Here is a 21,055-nt window from a genome sequence, read left to right as displayed (position 1 = left end):
ATGCAGTGCCCCCCAAAGGCGATAACAGATGTAGCGCTAGGAAGAAGTGGGCTGGTACTATTGTGACTAGTAGCTATAGTTAGTTAGCAAAAAGCAACCTGCCATAAATATTATTTCAATATTGAAGCTAGTACCTTTGCTTTTTTCTTAATAAAGAGAAACAGAAAGCTCGCAAGAATTGTGCATGTTAGTTAGCTACATGGCTGGCTATCTTGAAAAAATATTTAAGCACACTCTACTGACCTTTGTGGCACCACACAAATGCTGATTGAAGTCCTTTTTGTGGCTAGTAGTACAGTCTTTCGATGAGTACAAATCTACACATCCACACATAAAATCAATGACAGTAATATACGATCAAATTTTAATTTCACAATAATAAACGTGAAATTGCGCTATGCATATGATCAATAACGTACAGTACTGTAACTGACTGTACACCAAACTAATTCAAACGTATAGTTTAAAATGGTTATATTTGTGACTTCCCTGTCATAGATTTCTGGTGTAAATCCAGTTTGGAAATGTGTCACCGTTTACTTTGAGCCCGGCTTTGGTGCCCCCTAGCTGTGGTTGAGACTAGGACAGCGGCCGGATAGACGATCGACGCTCGCTGCGCCTTACAACAAGAAAATGGCCGGTCAGGAAGACCCCGTACAGAGGGAGATCCACCAAGACTGGGCGAATCGAGAATATATCGAGGTTATCACGAGCAGCATCAAGAAGATCGCTGACTTTCTAAACTCTTTTGGTATGACATTAAAATCTAAAATGCTCGTCCGACGTAAATGGCATTTCAAGTTACAAAGTAGCTAGCTGTCTGACTAACATTAGTCGGGCCTGTTCAATTTTCCGACCACTCCCAGCTTGTATGGAAGATATGTGCCATTAACTTACATGGATGTATATCATGTGTTGGGAAGATGTAAGCGATTATAGATTTAATTTTCAAAAATGATGAATGTGTTCTTCTTGCTTGCGAATACATTTCCGCATGCTGTAGGTTAACTGTAGGCAGTTGTAGAGATTGCTACCTTGCTACGAGCTAACAGTTAGCTAGCCGCTTAAAATCGGTGAGTGTTTTTTAGTGTGCAAACTCGCTACATTGTCATTGTCGTAGCTATCTTGCTTGTGGAATGTTGAATGATTTACTGAGTTACATATCCCATCCCATAAGTCTTTCATAACTGGCGACCTGGTTAGGTAACATTATCTTAGTCATTTAAGGTACAGGCAGTGAATCTTCTTCTCAACACCCTTTCTCAAATTGTTTTTAAAATGCTGAATTGATTAGTATAGCCAAGAAACCACACGCTTGGCACGTAGTAAGGTAACTGCACTTTTGTTGTGGAAAGATATGGTAACAAATATTTTACTTAAATGTCCATGCCATACAGTCGTATTACAATTTGTCAACAGTCGCGTTCTGTTGCTGCCAACTCATGTTTTTACTCCCATCTCTCCTATAATCCCGCAATGACCAGTATTCAGAAATTTCTGAGATTAAGGACCTTGGATTTATTTCGTGCCATACTTCACTAGCTATTTTATCATAACATGACACGTGTTTTCCTGTTTGTTATACACATTTATTTGTCCCAAATTCTCTGAGATGATCACTTTAAGGTAAAATTGTTTTGCTGAAACAAAACCACATGTGTACGGGTCAGCATATAGCCAATGGCAGATTAATGTTCATAGAGGGATTACCCTAACAAATTAATAGTTAGTGACTGATTATAATCACAGTATATCTTTCTATGTATTACCTGTGTCAGTCATTCAGCACAGAAAATTCATGCCATGTTTGTGTGTTGTCATGCCATGTTTTTGCTCAGATATGTCCTGCCGCTCCCGCTTAGCAACTCTGAATGAGAAATTGACTGCACTGGAGAGGAGGATTGAGTATATAGAAGCAAGGGTAAGTTGCTGTGTCATTTCTAGTTTGCATTGAATCTCACATTTTTAAATATGTGTTTTTAGATTTATTGAATCCCTCACTCCCTTCTTCTCTCTATTAAGGTGACGAAAGGGGAGACGTTGACTTAAACCCTGATGGGATCAAGATACCATACAACAGCTCCGTTGGAGAGCGGCAAACAGACTTCATTTTCTTCCATTTCCACACAAGTTAATCTTTTAAAAATATGACTGTATATTTTAGATCTATAACCAATTATATGGGACCAGTGTGGAGTCTTTCCACATTATGGTGTGACTATTATTTTTAAGCCCAAGGTTCTGGTATAAAGAGTCCTACAGGACCTTTGGATCTTACATTTGGTACTCTTCAGCAAACACATTGCTTTTGAATAAATTGCTCAAGTTAATATGACACACAAATTTCATTGTAGTGATACCTCTGAAGTTGTTTTGGAAATGTTACTGATGCATTGGAGTGTAATGTAAAAAGCGCATTATGACTGGCTTGACATTACTCGTTACTAATTTTTACCCGTTGAAAAAAAATGCCTGACACAACCAATAAGTAACAACGTTAAATACTCTGGTGTTTTCGCATACCTCTGTTTCCCTACCCCTCTGTCTAAAAGGGAATATCCCCCACCCCCATTATATAGCATAGGTGTACTGAATATGCAGAGAGCTTGTGCAGTCAGGAATCTTGAATAAGAAAACCCTTTGCAGAACAAGCAGTCCTCTTTCTTTGTGGTGTTTTATGGTGATGTGCAGATCACGTTGTGCAATAGCAAGTTTACTGGACAGAGAAGGGAGTCAAAGTGCCAAGTCCTCTCACTTGCTGTGGTGGTTTTATTTCTCTCTAAAATATTTTTATCATATTCCTGTATGTGTAACATTTGTGTTGTCATTTTGTTAAAAAAAGATAATAAAGCTTAAGAATATATTTTTGTCACATTTGAGCCATTATTAAAAACATCTATTTCCAGTTTCTCACACCTTTCTGTTAGGGTGTGATCTGTGGTCTGTCTCTTTGAAAACTGGGTATTGAGGGGCTCAACATTCTCACATCTTTCTGTCAAGGGGCGTAATTTGTGGTCTGTCTCTTTGGAAACTGGGTATTGAGGGGCTCAACTAGAAATCAGTAAAGAAACACCAAAAACATCTTATCGACATTGGTCATGTAAGACTCAAAAAAATTTTCTTAACCATAGTTAAAGAAAAATGAATTGTTCAAACGATTCAATTGTAAATACATATATAAACATGTTCTGTTACGTCTATGCATGTTTGGAGCAGTATTTAAAAATGTCAATGAGAGTAAACACCTTGGATTTTTTTCATGCCATTCTCTACTATATATTAATTGCAAATAGAAGTATAACTTAACTTTTTCCCTTTGTATTGTATTGCTTTTTCAAGCCTTCTTGTGTCTAGTAATAAAGATATTGTTAGTAATTTTTAACTGATCGTTTACAAACTACACAATGCTTCTCCTGGTTGGGGTTTCACTTACAGCTAGGCGAGAAGTTTGTACAGTACTGTAATAGGCTATACGTTAACGCACTTCAATGCCCATGATACATTTGCAATCAGAACAACAACAAAGCATTCTGGGAAAGAGAAAGCAGAGGGGGCCATATTTGACCATTGTGCAAGTGAAATGGCAACGCGTTGACTTGGAAACGTGGAGAAAAGAAGTGACTCCCGTTTTTGTTTTGTATTTTCGGCACTAAAAAACTAAGCAACAGTTTCCACATTCAAAGTTCTTAGTCCCGGTAAGTTATGCAATTGTTCTAGAAAATTAGTCTTTTTTATTTTACCGGTAACCTCTCGTCTTCAGCCTCCGATCTTGTTAGCTGGCTTTCTGGCTCCAGAAAGGAGAGCTAGCCAGTTATCTTAGCATGATGCTGGATCAGCTTGCCGTCGACAGTAAGTTGCTAGGCTAGCTAGCCGTTGGGGATGTGTTGTTTTGTTGAGAGTTTCATTTGCTGTAGATATTTATTTCTTACCTGATCAATGAAACGCAAAATTTGTTTAGTAGTACCGAACATTGGTAAGAATGTCTGCCAATGCAAAGCGTGTATTTTGCATATTTCCAGATAGAACACATAGACTGAGCACTAATAGTAAATAAGGAAATGAACCAATTTGGCAATAGCTAGCTTGTCAAATAAAACGTACAAAGGAGTCAATATAGCTAACGTTAGCTCTGTGTACAATTGAGGTTTTGAGGAAGTATCTGTTTATGTCACTCGATGTGAATCGGCATGGAGCGTTAGCGACGCAGATGACCTAACGTGAGGCTACAACACAGATGATGGATAGAAAAAATAGGCTTGTAGCTAGTCTGAGTTACCTAATTTGCTAATTCTTTGGTTGCACTCTCTGGCTGGATACCTTAACCTTGTTGCAAAATTGAGTACAAAAGACGAAATGGTTAATGGACAATGGCTGTTTGTCACGGTTAGGCGATGGTAAAATTACCTAGTAACACAGAAAATGGCTAATTGGCCATCTAAACGATTAGCACTGAAACAATAGCTGTTTTCCTCATTCTTGCTAAATGGGTGTATTTTACTGCGTTTTCCCGAAAATGTTCAAGTCCGTCTTAAGAAGACTACAGTTGTCTTAGCTCATGTCCTTCTGCTCATGGCTTCTGGCATAACCTTAATAAAAGCCATTTAGAATCCAGTGATCCTGTTTGAGCTAAGCAGTGATAACAGGTCCAGCTCCGAGACATTGTAAAATAATCTTAAAGCATACATTTTACCGAAATTAAAAATCCTTGAAATCATGTTATCCATAATTCACATACGTGGACGGCCAAACCCTCTTTCGTAAACATTTATTTTAACTGTAGACCTAATTGTTGATCGATCATCCATAGAATGCTGTATAGTTTCCCTAGATGCTTAGCGAGCCCCAGGTGTACTAGATAAGCCCAATTTTCTGTTAACACTTTATGTTAAAAACAACACAAACCCAGATGTTACTTGGGGTTTCTGAAATCATCCTAAATTTTGGGTAAAATCTCTCTCCCCAACAACACCTTGTGTTAGTCAGATACACATTAAGATTATACTCAGTATAATTTTCTTTTCTGAAGGATTCACACAGAATGCCTTAGAGAACTTGAATATGTTGATTTTAGTCATTCAGGTGCTTTACTAAGTGCTTGAATGCTTGTCAGATAATCGTTCTTCCAGTGCTGATATGTATTTCTGACATATTTCCCTTTTCGTTATTTGTCACGTCGTCATTGTAAACGAGAACTTGTCCTCAGTTGACCCTTCTGGTTAAATAAAGGTTTAACATATCAGAGGACAGAGTATTAGAAATACAGTCTCTAAAAAGAGAGGGGCAAGGGTAGCTGGACAGTACAGTTTTTGGGACTTGAAAGTTGGTTAGAAACCTTTATTGTGTCACTTAAGCAGCTGACTTACTGTTGCAGACCACTTGCCTCAGGTTATCTTGAAAACCCTGGCTCTTGTCAAATTCATGCTTGTCTAAGTGGATTGCACTGTAGTATGTGGCAGCAGATTACTGCAAGAGTAGATGCAAGTCCGTAGTTAAAGTCACGTGGAGACGGCTTTAAAACCTAGTCATTAGGTCCTTAAAATTGGAAAGGACCTAAAAAGATGTATTACTAATTTACTGCCTAGTTGGAGGGGATGATTTGTGCCCTCCTCACTCTCCCCCACCCTTACAATCATCTCAGGAATGTGCCACCCCACGTGGTCCTATTGGCCAGAATGGTAGGTCTGTTGCAATGAATGAGAATGTGTCAAAAGATTTACCATGTAGTATCTGCTGGATGGTCCTGAATGCATTTCATATGCCATGAATCCTCTTTAAAATAGACTCTTTTATAGCTTGTAGCTAGAGTGTATTGTTATATATGGTCACAAGCAGAACAAACATCAGTAAATGATTGTGAAAAAACTACCAGTAATTATGCAAAACCAGTTGTGCGAGTGTCATGATTGAGATTTTCATTTGCATTTTTTTTTTTGGAAACGCATTCTTGGGTTTCGGTTTGTGTTCAATGAAATTTGCATACTGTTTTTTTAATGTCCCTTTTGAATGTGTTGTCAAATATTTATGATAAGTCAATGTGTTGCATGTTTATATGTTATTTAATAGCAATTTTGTTCTAATATATTCTCTGCCCCCCCTCTAGTACTTTAAGACATAAAGGAGGGTCCACTGTTGAGCTGCTGGACAATGGGAGCTGATAAACGGTGAGGGTCCTCTTAGGACCAGTGCCTCTCAGAATGTGTTGCATTGTTTCTTTCATTACCTTAAGGCTACCGGTGAATGCTTGTTATCTGTACATTTATTAAAATGCATGTGGAATGAAGGACAGCTTCTCAGCATTTTAAGACCAGTTAAACTGTTACCCACTGCCCATGGTACCCTGCAGAGAGCTGTTCACTCCTGTGCCGGGAGATTTATTGTGGGTGTGTGTGCTTCACCTTTGTGTAGAGTAAGTCGCACAGAACGTAGTGGGAGGTATGGACCGGACCAGAGTCGGGACGACTCAGAGTGGCGAGAGCGACGGGACAGGGACCCAGAGCGCGAGTATGAGCGGCGCTGGAGTGATGACAGGCGCGGGGACCGTTACGATGACCGACGGAGCCGAGACAGTCCCGAGGTGAGTTATCAAGTAACAACCACAACCTGATCAAATGAAGTTTGCTTGGGCAGAGGCAAAAGGATGTGCTTTGGCACTGTGACCACAGCAGGACCAGAGGTGTGAGTTGGAGTGCAAGTTCATGTTCTTTGTCTCCTGATAGAATCTTGTTAGCCTGGTCATTTTGTAGTCAACACCATGGGATTCTAACCATTCTGAATAACATTGTGTTTTTGTGGTTCTGTAGGAACGCTGTACAAGTCTTTGATATTGTGACTGCTTCTTTCCCCACAGAGAGAGAGGAAGCGGCACAACAGCGACAGGTCTGAAGATGGCTACCACTCAGATGGAGATTACCAAGACCAGGACTACAGGGGAGAGCTCGGGGAGGAGAAGGAGAGCAAGACCATCATGCTTAGGGGCCTGTCGCTGCATGTCACTGAGGAGGATGTGAGTCCTTGCTTGGCTTAAAATTAAACTGGAGCAATGTGGGGTAGTGGTTATGGACTCTTAATCAAAGAGCTGCGGTTGCAAATCCAAGGTGTGCCACCACTTGCCTAACCTGTGCTGCTTCAGTAAATATTCAGCTATGCACATGGATAATATGGAAAATCAGGCTAAGTAACATTGGATAAGGATGTCAGTTGATCACATGCTTTCTGCTGTATTTATGAGTGTGAACGGCATGCTTCGTGATGCATTTTAAATTTGGGTTTTTTGGTTGTTTCTGCTGAAACACATGCTCCCATCGAATTTCTCTGATTCCGGTGAAATGGCAGATAAAATGAAGTGACCCCAATATGTGTGCCTTAGATCCGAGCGGCTCTGGACCAGCTGCAGGGACCTCAGCCCGCTGACGTTCGGCTGATGAAGAAGAGGACAGGTGAGAGTCGGGCGTACGAAGGATCCTACCTCGCCTGGTCACACACTCGACAGGACCACACTGCTTCCAGTCAGGTCATTTTGCCATAGCAACAGAATTCTCATGCTGCTCTCGTCCAGTTCAGGTTTTCCTTTTTTTGGTTGGTTCTTGGAAAGGCCCATATGTCTATTTAAGAGTAAAGTAATGGGAAAATGGTAGGATCAGGTAAGAAGGAGTTTTGTTCAATTATTTTTTTTGTCAGCCTGCAGTAAAATCTACGGCGTAATTGCATGATGATTTACTCAAAACTGTATGGATGAGAGCTGTTCTGGCATTATTATTCGAAGAGCATTCTTGCTATGGCAAAGTCTGTTGCAATTGCTCCCACAAACCCCACCCAAAAACACCCACTGTTTCACTGTGTGGGTTTCTGAGTTGTGAAGCAGTTTGTGACAGAGTTTGATTGTTGTGCCAAAGGACTCTGACTAACACAACTCCCGTCTATATCTGAATGCTGTCTCTAGGTATAAGCCGAGGGTTCGCCTTCGTGGAGTTTTATCACTTGCAAGATGCTACCCGATGGATGGAGACCAATCAGGTTGCCTCACAATCGCCAAGTCTAGATTTTTATCCTGGAGATCAGAAAAGTAAAGAAACAGATTCGACGGGAAAGAAAGGATGGAGGATGCCATTTTGGCTCTAAATCATAACGAGGGACCGTTTGCAGGGAGTTTAGATGGTCCTGTGTTGAAACCTGACTGCATTATTGTTTGTGCTGGGAGGGTTGTAATTCTCAAAGGGAAGCAGAGTTTGGAAGGACTGCATCAGTACTTACGTTGGTAAATTTGACAGGATAGCAGGCCTCTCAAATTCTGAACTGAATTAAGAATCATTACATGGAGTAAGTATCAGATTGTGTATATATAATTCTTAATCTCTCTACAAAGTAGTATTTTAAACAATATCTCTAGGGATCCAGATAAGAAAATTTATTGCCATCAATTTTCTCAGTACAAACAGGAATGTGAATTTTGCTGAAGGGATTCAAGTGACTAAATTTTGTGTGAAACAAAAAAAGCAAAAATACGATACAATTTGTACGTAATTTTTACTTTGTACTGTTATTTTGCCAACCACTTTGTGAGCTAAACTTTGCACACCTTATACAATGAGAGAGCGTAATATGCCTCACACCATTTGCTAGCATCAGTATTTGAAGTTGTAGTTGTAGTTGGGCATACAGTGAATATCAATTTTTTTTTTCTTTGGAATAGACAAAAGTAGAATAAACGTTAACAGGTCACAAACAAAATCCTGTGCACAATTCATCAGGTTAATTCACTGAAAGATAAAACACTGGACCCTCTGAATCTCTCCTACCAAATTCAGCCTATACATCGTAACTTGGAAAAGAAAAACTAGAGTTTTACAACCTCTGCAGTCAAAACAGGAGTCAGTCCATTGTGTGTGCTTGCTGTTAGTGTTTGTTTATTAAAAAAAAAAAAAGACATCTGTAGGTTTAGAAGCGTGTTAGTCCAAAAAAAGGGACATTTTTATTTCCAGTATCAGAGGCACTCTGTGTTCTGGGTGTCTCATGTTTTTGAGCGGTACATGTGTATGAAGACTTTTCCCTGGGTTCCACAACACACTCTGCTCCGGTTCTGAGTCTTGGCCCATTTCGCCACCTCTGCCCCTTTTTTCCGAAGATGAGAATGGGCCAAGGCCAAGCCGGCAGCACTCGGGTCCGATACACTGCTAGACACTGCGCACACACACACACACACACATACACCATTTCCAAACGCATGCCCACACAGCCTTTTCCTTTGAAAAAGACAAGCTGACGCTAACATCCTTTGGGGTCTTCGAGCGAGTGCTCCCCTGTCTCCCCTCCAGACTGCTCGTTCTTGGGGTGTGATAAAATGAGAACACATCACCCCTGCTCCCCGAGGAAGCAGAGATGACTGTGGCCTGTCTTCTTCTTGCAGAAACAGCTGGTGATCCAGGGCAAGAATGTGGCCATGCACTACAGCAATCCCCGCCACAAGTTTGAAGACTGGCTCTGTAACACGGTAAGTGTCCTCTGTCTGCCGTTCCTCTCCGGACCATGTCCCCGTCACCTGCTCTCAGCTGTGTGTCTGTGCTCTTTAAAATCTGGGCAGAACCAATACTCAGCTCTCCGCTGTTAGCCGGCATGCTAAGATGAGAATATTTTCCTCTGAGCGCGCAGTTGGAAGGTACCTTGGGTGAACGCCCCATGCAGCAGAGACAGCAGCAGCAGGAGCTCCCTAATTGGCTCTTGACCGAAGAAGCTAGCTCAGGTTGCAGGTGTCTCAGTGCTGTGGTTTATTTTGAATAAAAACGATGTAACCGGTTGCTTGCAGTGCGGCCTGTACAATTTCCGGAGGAGGCTGAAGTGCTTCAGGTGTGGAGCAGCCAAAGTCGGTAAGTAGACTGTACTCAAGATGCCACTGCACTCCTGTGTGGACGCCCCAGCCAATCAGACTGCACGCACAGCGTACGGTCACAATCTAGCTGGTATGCGCAAGGGGCCAGGACAGGTGGCTAGCCAAACAACCTGTAGCTGCACGTCAAAGCTCCCTACCCAGGATCTTGTGCGTTGCCGTAACTCTCTCCTTTAGCTTTTCACCTCTTTAGTGATTCTGCATTGACGGGGGAAAAGTTCACACTTGAAGGGGAAAGGGTTGGTGTTAATGCCTCAATGTTTGTCTGATATTTGAGTAGGAATCTCCATGTTAACCAGCAGCAGTGTTAAGTACTCCTGGCTTCTCCCTGGCAAAATCCCATTGGCTCTGGACTCTGGCCATTTTCACATGGTATGATGATAATAGCTGATGTTAATGATGCTTCTCACTTTTCTGCTTTTTTTAACAGAAGGCGAGACCAGCAGCCCAAGTGGAGTGACCCCTGAACCTCAGCAGAGCGGAGATTACTATGGCGACAGTAAGATTCTTTATTGTACAGACTTCCTTTCAGTGCATTAGTGATATTCTCAAAATTCTTACGACAGAATTTTAGGAATCCAGGTACAAGCAAAGTTGAACTGAAATATATTACAGTGCATAATAATTATGTAGTATGTTGCTTGTAATAAAATGGTGTTTTTCAATGTTCTAGGATAAATGTATACAGACCCCAGGCTTTGCAATATGAGATAATTCATGAACATTAAAGTAGAAATGAGCTTTACTGGGACATAAATTCAGGCTTAAGAGCATTTTGCCCTGTGGTGTTTGAGCTTCTGAAAGTGTTATTTCCACCCATCCCACTCCCCTCCCCAACAGCGATCATCCTGAGAAACATCGCACCCATGTCCACGGTAGAGGCCATCATGGCAGCGCTGGCACCCTACGCCAACCTGTCAGCGAGCAACATCCGTCTGATCAAGGACAAGCAGACGGGACAGAACCGAGGCTTTGCCTTTGTGCAGCTCTCCTCCCCTCTGGTATGCGCTGTTATCTTCATAGCGCCAGCTAAACTCTGATTGTTACAGAAGTCCTAACAGTGGGAGTTTCCACCTTTTTTAATTGAATTTCATCTCCAGTAATCAAGCTAGTTGTGGATACGTGAGGCTCTGGTTAGTGTAAGTGATAGAATCTGAACGCTGGTCTGTGCTGTCTGGTGCAGGAGGCGTCCCAGCTTCTGACGATCCTGCAGGGACTGCAGCCCCCTCTGAAACTGGACGGGAAGACCATTGGCGTGGATTACGCAAAGAGTGCCAGAAAGTGAGTGATCCCAAAAGACCATTCCACCTGTTATCAGACGGAGGCAACTAAGAGTGTTTTAAGAGTGTCACCGTTGAACAGTAACAGGAACAGGAGTTATTTGTCATAGTTTTAATGTTTGGTTCAAGTTCGTGTTTTTGTCATAGGTCATAGTTTTTGTCACAGTGTGTATTGTGCTGACCGCTTCTGCTTCCTCCCAGGGACCTGCTTCTACCGGATGGGAATCGCGTCAGTGCCTTCTCAGTGGCCAGCACAGCCATCGCTGCAGCCCAGTGGTCCTCCAGCCAGGTATCATTACGCTGTTCATAAGAGTCCTGTTGTTCTCTTACTGACCTTTTGACATCTGTGTGTATTAACAGTCACCTGTGTTCTGTCAGCCCCAACAGGGTGTGGCGGGACCTTCTGAGTACAGTTACCTGCAGGAGAGCTATCCACAGTATGCACAGGTAAGCAAAGCAGTGAGTTGAAGGTCTTGAAAGCCCCGACCATAGGTCTGGGGTCTGAAATTACATTCCAGACGCTGTATTTTTCTTCCAGTTAAGGAATCTTGTGTTGCGTTCCAAACATTTTATCAATACTCCTGCACAACTGATGTCAGGTCAGGGAAAAATAATACCGGATATCCACTGATCTGTGATCTGAGATTAGTTTCTGTGAGGAGCGCTGCACAGAGGAGTAGTCTTTACTTCAACCTCAGGTTACCTGAGTTGACAACTTGTTCCCAAGTTAGTGTGTGTGCAAAAAAAAAAAAAACAAAAGACATTTAAAGCATCCCTGGAATCATTCATCATGAAGCTCTTTCCTCCTATAACTCCTTGCATGGTTGTGGATTTATGTTTTGCATTTTTTCTTGCAGTACGGCCAGGATTTCCAGCCCTATTACCAGCAGACAGCAGGCATGGACCCTTCCCTGGGAGCTGGAATACTGGGAGGTAGGAGTCTGCTTACACTCCCCTACTCACCCCAGGCATTAGTAGTGTACTTAAACTCTTAAACTTCATTTTGCACTCTTTAGATATAGAGTGTAAAATATGCTAGCCTTGCATACTTTCCTCTCTAATAAACAGTAATGTTTGAAGGTACTTCTGATGTATGCTCAAATGTGTCCTTTTTTGTAGCTGCCCCTGGTGTGAAGACACTCCCTGTTACTTCTCCAGTTGTGGTGTCTCAGAGCGCTCAGGTCTACCAACCTCACATCATCACGCAACCTGCTGCACTGGTAGGTCTTACATTGTCGGCCTGTGACAGGTTCTGTGCCAGTGGCAAGTACATGCTCCTTTTGAAATAAGCGCAGTGGCCTATTTCAGACATTTCTTGTGAAAATCAGACAAAGAAATGGTGAAGGCAGTACACAAAGAACCCGCTTAGTTAGCCCAGTGTTCAGTGCAACTGTATGTGTTCTTTTAGTCACAGCCAGCAGTCCAGCCTGCAGAGGTGGTGGAACCACAGACTACGACAACAACAGCAACAGCAACCGCAACCATAACCGCCACAGCAACCACCGGGGCACAAGCTTCTGAGAACAAGACCGGTAAGTACTGGCAGGCCCCGCACACCTGACACTCACAGGGTGTTCAGATTTGCTTTGAGGCAGGCCCTCACAATGATGCAGAAAGACAATGGTAAAGGTTGAGCATGAGTTTTTAACCTGTCATGTCTTGTGTCCTGTCCCAGCAGTTCCTGATACTTCCACCTATCAGTACGATGAATCCTCTGGGTATTACTACGACCCGCAGTCTGGGCTCTACTACGACCCGAGCAGCCAGGTATCTATTCAGAAACTGTGCATACTGTACTTCAGCAACATGTCTACTGCGAGTGGACGCCAGTGAGTCTGGGCTAGCTTTCTGTGGAGGAAGAGAGCTAATGCAACTCTGTCTTCCCTTGCAGTATTACTACAACTCCCAGACACAGCAGTACTTGTACTGGGACAGCGAGAAGCAGACATACATCCCTGCAGCCAGTACCACCACAGCACAGACCACCACTGCAGCCACCACCAAGGAGCCCAAGGAGAAAAAAGAGAAACCCAAGAGCAAGACAGCACAGCAGGTACCTCAGTGTGGTGGCAGGGTTACAGGGCGCCTTTAATTTACTTTGCAAGGGTCATTTAAGGTGTATGTTCAGAAAAAGTAATACCTTCTATGGTCTCTGGAAAAAGTTCTGAATTATTTGAGAATGAGCTCCCCTCAGGAAGTTCATGTTTGAACTTCCGCACTGATATAAGGAAATATTATTTTACACAAAGAGTTATCAATACATGGAATAGGTTGCCAGGTCATGTAGTTGAGGCAGAGACCCTTGCTGTGTTCAAGTCTAGACTTGATGCAGTTTCAGATATTCTTTAATTAAGAAATGGTGAGCTTAGTTGGGCCGAATGGCCTGTTCTCGTCGTCATATGTTCTTATCTCTTCTTATCTGAGTGTGTCCTGTATTTATCCCAGATCGCCAAAGACATGGAGCGCTGGGCAAAAAGCCTGAACAAGCAGAAGGAGAGCTTCAGGAACTGCTTCCAGGCCCTGGGTCAGGCCAGGGATGAGGACAAGAAGGAGTCAGCTGCAGCAGATGCTGGCTTTGCTCTTTTTGAGAAAAAGGTAAAATTGATGATGATGATTGCTGATTGATGAGAAGGTCCACCACATCCTGTTTGTGTCTCTCAAAGGATCAGAGTTTAAAGGACAAGGATGTAGGAAGAGTGTAGCAGGTTGATGACGTAACACCGCGTTGTTTTGATGATTCTTCACCCTTTGGAGATTCTCCTTACTCTGGACACACCCAGTAAGATTTGACGTGTGATTTTTTTTACAGCAGGGAGGTGGGTTTGAGAAGCAGCAGCTGATGTCTGAGCTTGCAAAGAGCGGAGAGGAGGAAGCCCCAGTAAACCCAGTAAAGGTAGGTTGTGTGTGTGTGTGAGAATTTTTGTGTCTTCTTAGTTGCTTCATAAGTACGTGATTCAGTTTACTCCAATTCATTGCCCTGTTCCATCCCACATTGTCCTGTTCCATTCTTTGTAGTCAGTCTGCCATTTTATCTCACTAAAAGTTGTAGCATCATTATTTGTCTTGTTCTGATAGTCTGCTCTTTTTTCAAAAGCACATTAGAAAGAATCTAAAGCAATTTATTGTCACTGTTATTGTAATTATTAAACGCTCGCTCTCCCTGCGCCAGTGTGCCCTGGTGGCAGCCTATAGTGGGGACAGTGACCCTGAGGAGGCGGAGGCAGAGAGGAATGAAGAGGGGGCGGACAAGCTGACGGACTGGAAGAAGATGGCCTGCCTGCTGTGCCGGCGGCAGTTCCCCAACAAGGACGCGCTGCTGCGTCACCAGCAGCTCTCCGAGCTCCACAAGGTACGATGAGCATCTGTGCTAAAATGCAGGAATTGCCACCTGACCTGTAGATCAGTGGACTCCCATTTCTGCTTCTCTCCATTCGAGTTCAAAACACATGTACTTCAAATTGATGTTGTATTGCTTTTAAATCTGATATTTCTAACCTTCTTAAATGTGATCCTATCCTCTTCCTTCAGCAAAACCTAGAAATTCACAGAAGGTCCAAGATGTCTGAAGCGGAGCTGGAGGACTTGGAGAGGAAAGAGACTGAGGTATAAACTCAGCAGTCTCAGACAGCATGTTACAGACACATCGCTGTAAAGCCTTTTCCCTGTATATATTTGCTGCAGAGAGACTCACTCTCTCTCTCCTTTCCCCTACAGATGAAGTATAGAGACAGAGCTGCTGAGAGGCGGGAGAAGTACGGTATTCCAGAACCTCCAGTGCCCAAGAAGAAGAAATTCTTTGAGCCCCCCAAAACTCTGTACGTGAGAGCTCACCCCATGTGTGACTGCATGTGTCGACTGCACCTTTTTATCCTTGCTCACCCCCACTTCTCCTGTCTTACCTTCTGAAGTTCACCCTCTGTCTCTTCTTGTTGCAGGAATTACGAGCAGCCCACCAAGGACGGGCTTAACAGTGACAACATCGGGAACAAGATGCTACAGGCCATGGGCTGGAAGGAGGGCAAGGGCCTGGGCCGCAACCAGCAGGGCATCACGGCGCCCATCGAGGTGAGTGTGGACGAGTTCCATACGCACAATATTGACTCACCCAGATGCTCCCGAGACCGAACCCATCTGGCTCTAGCCCCGGAGCCCTTCTCCAGTGTCTTGGGAGAGCATATGTGCTTGATAGTAATTAGCCGCGCTACCCGATGATGGTACCTGAGTCCCATGTGTTCCCTGTGACCCCTGCAGGCTTCATTAAGGATGAAGGGAGCGGGCCTGGGTACGAAAGGCAGCTCCTACGAGCTCTCTGCTTCTGACACCTACAAGGACGCCGTGCGCAAGGCCATGTTCGCACGCTTCACAGAGATCGAGTGATCGGGCCTGCCTCCGCCCATCCTGCTTGGACCCAACGGGAGGCGCTCAGAGAGACTGCCCCCCCCCCCCCATCTAGAACAGGCCACCTCTGAACAGGGAGGAGCCTTGTCTTTGCCTATGATCATCCACACATCCATCAATCCCTCCCCCTCAGAAGTGTCACCTCTCTGTCTCTGATGCAGAGAGAGGTACTCATTTGAGTATAGCGATCATGAGGGACGCTGGCTGCACAGAGACGAAGATGGTGTTCAGATGGAAGATGGAGTTCATTTTCTATTTATTTCTGTGGGGAAGCAACATCAAGTTGAATGAAGCTAAAGCCATGGACTGAAGGACAAGTAAATATGTGAGAACATAGGATATGTTCCCTCTTGTGAGTTGAACTAGATTTATCTGAATTAATTTAATGTTTGTATATATTTTCCTTGTTAAATTCTGTTCTTTATTATGCTGTCAGTAGCATTTTTTTGTGCGCATGTACAGTTTGTATGATTATTCATTTGTTTCTTTTTGTACAGACAAAAATAAATGACAGTATTGGATCTCGCTCTGGTTGTCTTGTCTAAAAGAAACCAATCCATGCATCTGGAAATGGATTTTCCCTGTGTTTAAGGGTTGTGGTTCACAGAAAGAATGACAAGTACAGTTTACATATTCATGAATGATGCATTGTGCAATGTTGCTGCATGACACTGCTAACGAAAAGTGACAAAATGCCAATCAAATGTGGAGTGCAAACCCCAAACTATTTTTTAATGGGCCACATTATATTTAGCCATCAATTTTCAAAGTAGTAGTAAGTGCAGAGATGCAGTTTAATTTTGACTCCGATATGCACTTTTTGAATGACTAAACTTGTTTTCATATAGCAAGTTGTCAGGTTACAGTACATGCTAAATATGGAGGGTGCACAACCCTGGTGCCTCAGATCAATTTTGCATAGCTACTTCTGTAGTTCAGAAACGGAACACATTTCTTCTTGAGGAATTTCCTGTTAAACCTTATTTTGTTAGGATTAAGAGCTACTGAAAACTTTGACTGGCTGTGTATCCAGAGGAGCCAGGGCAGGATCCCGGTTGGTCAGAGGCAGCCTCTGCTTTAATCAAGAGTGTGAGACTGAAGTGTGCCCCTCCCCTGCGCTGAGAAAGAAGGCAGTGTCCTCTTGCTTCTGGGGGAGGGACAGGGAACAGGAGTTGGGCTACCCCTCCCTCTCCTATAGCCATACGACCATCTCAGCCTGCAGAGGGGAAGGTTGCCTGGAGACCCTGTACCCACTGGACCAGGTAAATTTGTCTCCCCCCTCCTCTTTTTTGCCCTGCTGCAGTTCTAACAGATCTCTGCTTATCTGTGACATGCTATAGAGCCAGAATGTAGCCATTGTGCTACTGCTTGCCTTCTGGAATTGTGGGAGATTTCTTCTTGAAGTAGCTCCTCTTTATTCTGAACTAAGCCATCAGGATTTTTTATCTCTGTGCACTGCATAGATGCCTGATTCTGTTCTCAGCTGGAACAGGAGCAATGAAAAGAGTCATTGTTCAGGCTGGAAGAGCCATATCTTATCTTGTATGGGTATCGGTACTTTGGGTAAACAGCACTTCTTACGGTTGATGTTGACTCTTCTGTCAGAGGAGACAAGTCGTAGCAATGGCAATGAAGAGGTTTAAACCACCTCCTATGTGACCGAAAAGAAATCTGTTGACCAGATAAGACTCCAGAAATATTCATTGCTACAGACTGTGAATGTACAGCATGGTCCTGAGAGAACATATACAGTGTGGTGTGTCCACTTTAGCTGCGGGACACGGTGGCTCATTGAATTTGACCGTGAGTACTGTTTACAGGTTCATCGTAACAGTGTTATCTCGTTAGGCGCTACAGGAATAACCAGTCCCGTGTACATTTCTGGTGGAATGTGTGGTAGCACTGTGATGTCGCTCTCTTAGATGTCCAGCCAGGTCATGGGTGCTGCATTAAAACTGGTGGATAGAACTAAGTGAAGTAGCTGTTGGGACATCCTCCATTTTTCATGTGTCTGCTCCAATATGTTCATGAGGTGGTTTCATTTAGTCAAAGGGTGGCAAGCTCCGGTCCTGGACAGCCATGCGTTAGTTAGTTTTTATCTATGCCTGATTCTAGGGGATTGATTAGCCCCTTCAGCTAATTGGCCATATCATTTCACAAATATCCATCTCCCAAAATACTCCAGAAGGGAGACAATTCTTGAAAATGAAGCATAAATACAATCTTCAGCTTAAGGGTTTCCAGGCAATAAATAAAAAAACTAAATAAAAAGGTGATTCTCCAGGAACTCTGAAGGGCACCATTGCAAATATGCCCAGCAATAAAAGTGTTAAGGACAATGAGGTATAATGATGGGTATCTTCTTGGGGTTAGGGTGTGCCTGTGCAGCTCAGTGAGATGGGGTCAAGCTGGACACGATGCTGGAGAGAGGAGCTGAAGATAAAAAAGCTCTACCTGTCTCTGCCCAGATCTGAGCTCCTTCTACAGCCTCAGGTATGTCTGTTACAGCTCGGCATATTCGCTCAGAGCAAGTCTCACTGAAAGCACTGGGTTGTTGTGTTCCTGGAGCAGTCTAACTGCCCTAAACTGCCTATTACATCTATCTTTCCCTGACTCCCTCTCCCCCTCTCTTGTCAGTCGGCCTCTTGCTTCCTCCATTTTTCCATCTCCCTTTCTCTTTTCTGTCTTTCTCCCTCCGCTATCTCTCATCTATATCTCTCCCTTTTCCCCCTCACCTTCTCTTTTCTGTCTCTTTCTTCCCTCCTTCATGTCTCCCCTTGTTCTGTGCCTGTTTCTTTTGTGTCTTGTCTCCACAGTGGGAGATTGGACCAGGGCCCTGGCTCTTCTACCGTTTCTTCATGCTGGCCTACACCTTGGGCTGGTGTGTGTACTCTGGGCTTCTGTTCTCCGATCCCAGGTGGCTCCTGTTTCTCAGCCACCTAACCTACTGTTTCATGGGGATTTATTACCTGGTGGCCCTCTGTAACCTGGCAGTGGCCACTGCCCTCGTGAGACGTTTCTGCCGAGATCGAAGAGAGGCCAGCCGTGCAGGTAATATTCTGTACAGCTGGCATACCAGTCTCTTAGCCTAATGTATGTACAATAGAGTCTCCAATCTCTGCTTGAATTTAATTTATAATTTTATTTAACAGTGTCTGTGCTTCGGTGTATAAAGCATCTGAATCAAATCTATCAGTTTGTCAGCCAGGCAGAGTCTCAAATATCACAATGCTCTAAGACAGGTCCACTCCCAATGAGTTACTCCTGTGTCTGCTGGTTCTCTGTTTACCCCTAATGGGTCCCTCCTGTGTCTGCTGATCTGCCTTTTAAGACCGCATTATGTCAAAAAAGATTTGTGCCACTGAGGAAATAATATCCAATATTTGTTTAATGACTCTAACCACATGGATCAGTTTTTAAGCAACTAATTCATTTTCTTTAATAAGCTCAGTGGGAATGCCTTCAAAAAGGTTTTATATTTACTTGAGTGATTGAATTATTTAATGCCTGATCAAGTAAAGACCAGTAAAGACAGTATAACCCCACCTTTGGAAGCCTTGAAACACAATGAGTCCCCCTCTTCTCCAGGGAGCAATGCAATAGGGCACAGCAGTGAGTCCATGGGGCCATTCCCTCTGCCCAGTCCCCTTGCGGCCTCATTGCGACTGCAGTGGTTCCTCCACACCATCATCGGCTCCTTCTCTCTCATCGTATCCTTCCTCTACTGGAGCATTGACCACCCGATAACGCACCACCCGCTGACGGCCTTTAACATCAATATGCACGTGGGCAACTCCGCCCAGACGTTACTGGACCTCGCCCTGTCTGCCACACCCGTCTACCTGCCCCACTACGTGTACCTGCTGCTCGTCAGCTGTCTCTACGTCCTGTTCGCTGTCGCCTACTGGCTTGGGGGTTTCACCAACCTCAATGGGAAGCCCTACATCTACATGGTGCTGGACTTCGGAGGGCGCCCCGTTTTGGCCACCCTGACTGTGCTGGGGTTCACTCTGGTCTGTCTGCCCTTCTTCCACTTCCTGCTGTGGAACCTATACCTGCTCAGGAGGTGTCTGGTAGCCAGGGTGAAGGGTGGTCGACTGGCCCTCAGCAGGGAGAAGTGGTGGTGGAGAGTCGGGGGAGGGGACCTGTCACTTCCTGTACCCCTCTACGACCCATCCACCTCAGTGTTCACAACCATGAAGCGTGACACTCCAGGAGGAATGGCTCAATCCCTGCTGACGGTGACCAACTGTGGTTACAACACTGCAACCGCCTCCTTCTAAGGCCCACAAGATGAAAGGTCAAGCAAGTGCTGTTGTCCTTCTGTGAACACATACTGCATGGTCTGATTGCGTGGAATGATACTCAGGATGTAACTAGCTGCAGGGAGTTTAAACACAATAATTCCCCAGTCAAATGTTATTACGATATAATAAACCAGTAATGAACAATTTGTTACAATTTATTTTGAAAGGAAAAAAATCTCATGACCACAGAATTAGACCATCTTTTTTCATGACTGTAAACGTTTCATTTTTGTATGGTCTTTTACCATTTAATGAAAGTCCAAAATAAAAGTGAAAAGTTCAATAAAAAAGTCATTTATTATATAGAAAGTATGATGTAGTAGTATGTACGATGATTCTGTAATGTATTATTTTTCTCAGCTTTCTATTCCTAAATCCCTCCCAAAATGAGCTGATCATTACATCCTGCAGTATGGGAAATAATACCAGGGGAAAGCTATTTCCAAAGGAACTTTGCGTTTAGATAATTCCCACCATTAGCTGCCTCCATGCTTTTAATAACTTAATAGAAAGAGGTATGGCCTTAATTCATTTAAATAACCACTCAAGGTATTCATTACTTCATGAAAGTCTGCAGGGTTGTAGTTTTCTAGCAGCCAAACCCCAAATCTCATGATTGCAATAAACCTGAATATGGAAGCGGATATACTCAAATTACCACCAGAGGGCAGCATTATAAAGTACTGTGTGCATAATGGACAGAGTCAGAGAAGAAAACCAATGTGAGACCACTACAAGACCCATGCCATCCAGTCAGAGAACAGTTTCAATGGATTTGGTTTGTTGTATTTTTATATGTTGTCAAATGTCCCAATATCACATTACAGCTCAAACACAGGTTAAATATGGTGATTCATTTGTACAGCTGGATATTCACTGAAACAGTTCAGGCTTTGTACCGTACTCAAAGTCATTGTCAGTCAATTGGACCTGTGACCTTCTGGTGACCAACCATGATCCATAAGCGCTACCCCACAATGCACCTCTTTCCTTACTCCCTGTATGTGTCCTGCACCACTGTTGTTGTTTGTTGTACCACTACTGTTGTTTGGTATTTGTTGTTGTCACCTGTTTTTGTATGAAAGCACTATGAGAGACACTGGAACCAGAGTCAAATTCCTTGTGTAAACATTGGTCTGTTTATGTTGAAACTATAGTACGCTCAAAATGAAAGGACTGTGTCAGATAAC

The 21,055-nt window shown here is 43.5% G+C and overlaps 2 protein-coding genes across 3 annotated transcripts; both read left to right on the top strand.

The window, feature by feature from the left end:
* Nucleotides 1-585: 585 nt before the first annotated feature.
* On the top strand, nucleotides 586-2,764 carry brk1 (BRICK1 subunit of SCAR/WAVE actin nucleating complex). Its single transcript, XM_036531989.1, has 3 exons — nucleotides 586-751; nucleotides 1,839-1,921; nucleotides 2,023-2,764. The coding sequence occupies exons 1-3, from the start codon at nucleotides 634-636 to the stop codon at nucleotides 2,047-2,049; spliced, it is 228 nt and encodes a 75-aa protein (XP_036387882.1). The 5' UTR covers nucleotides 586-633; the 3' UTR covers nucleotides 2,050-2,764.
* Nucleotides 2,765-3,559: 795 nt separating this feature from the next.
* LOC118779322 (RNA-binding protein 5-like) lies at nucleotides 3,560-15,598 on the top strand. Of its 2 annotated transcripts, none has more exons than XM_036531369.1 (25): nucleotides 3,560-3,695; nucleotides 6,101-6,161; nucleotides 6,406-6,574; nucleotides 6,848-7,003; nucleotides 7,367-7,436; nucleotides 7,940-8,013; nucleotides 9,404-9,487; nucleotides 9,800-9,860; nucleotides 10,311-10,379; nucleotides 10,721-10,881; nucleotides 11,064-11,161; nucleotides 11,362-11,449; nucleotides 11,539-11,607; nucleotides 12,018-12,093; nucleotides 12,280-12,380; nucleotides 12,569-12,692; nucleotides 12,839-12,927; nucleotides 13,052-13,213; nucleotides 13,606-13,755; nucleotides 13,970-14,053; nucleotides 14,330-14,509; nucleotides 14,689-14,763; nucleotides 14,875-14,975; nucleotides 15,096-15,225; nucleotides 15,412-15,598. In XM_036531369.1, exons 2-25 carry the CDS (start codon nucleotides 6,145-6,147, stop codon nucleotides 15,535-15,537), a joined length of 2,514 nt encoding a protein of 837 aa, XP_036387262.1. In that variant the 5' UTR covers nucleotides 3,560-3,695; nucleotides 6,101-6,144; the 3' UTR covers nucleotides 15,538-15,598. The 2 variants fall into 2 exon arrangements, with proteins under 2 accessions (XP_036387262.1, XP_036387261.1); XM_036531368.1 differs by having other exon boundaries at nucleotides 12,836-12,927.
* Nucleotides 15,599-21,055: the final 5,457 nt, after the last annotated feature.

The sequence above is a fragment of the Megalops cyprinoides genome, chromosome 6 (assembly GCF_013368585.1).
Source record: "Megalops cyprinoides isolate fMegCyp1 chromosome 6, fMegCyp1.pri, whole genome shotgun sequence".
NCBI classification, from domain to species: domain Eukaryota; kingdom Metazoa; phylum Chordata; class Actinopteri; order Elopiformes; family Megalopidae; genus Megalops; species Megalops cyprinoides.
The sequence above is the reverse complement of the archived record's forward strand: the minus strand, read 5'-3'. Positions and strand labels throughout refer to the sequence as shown.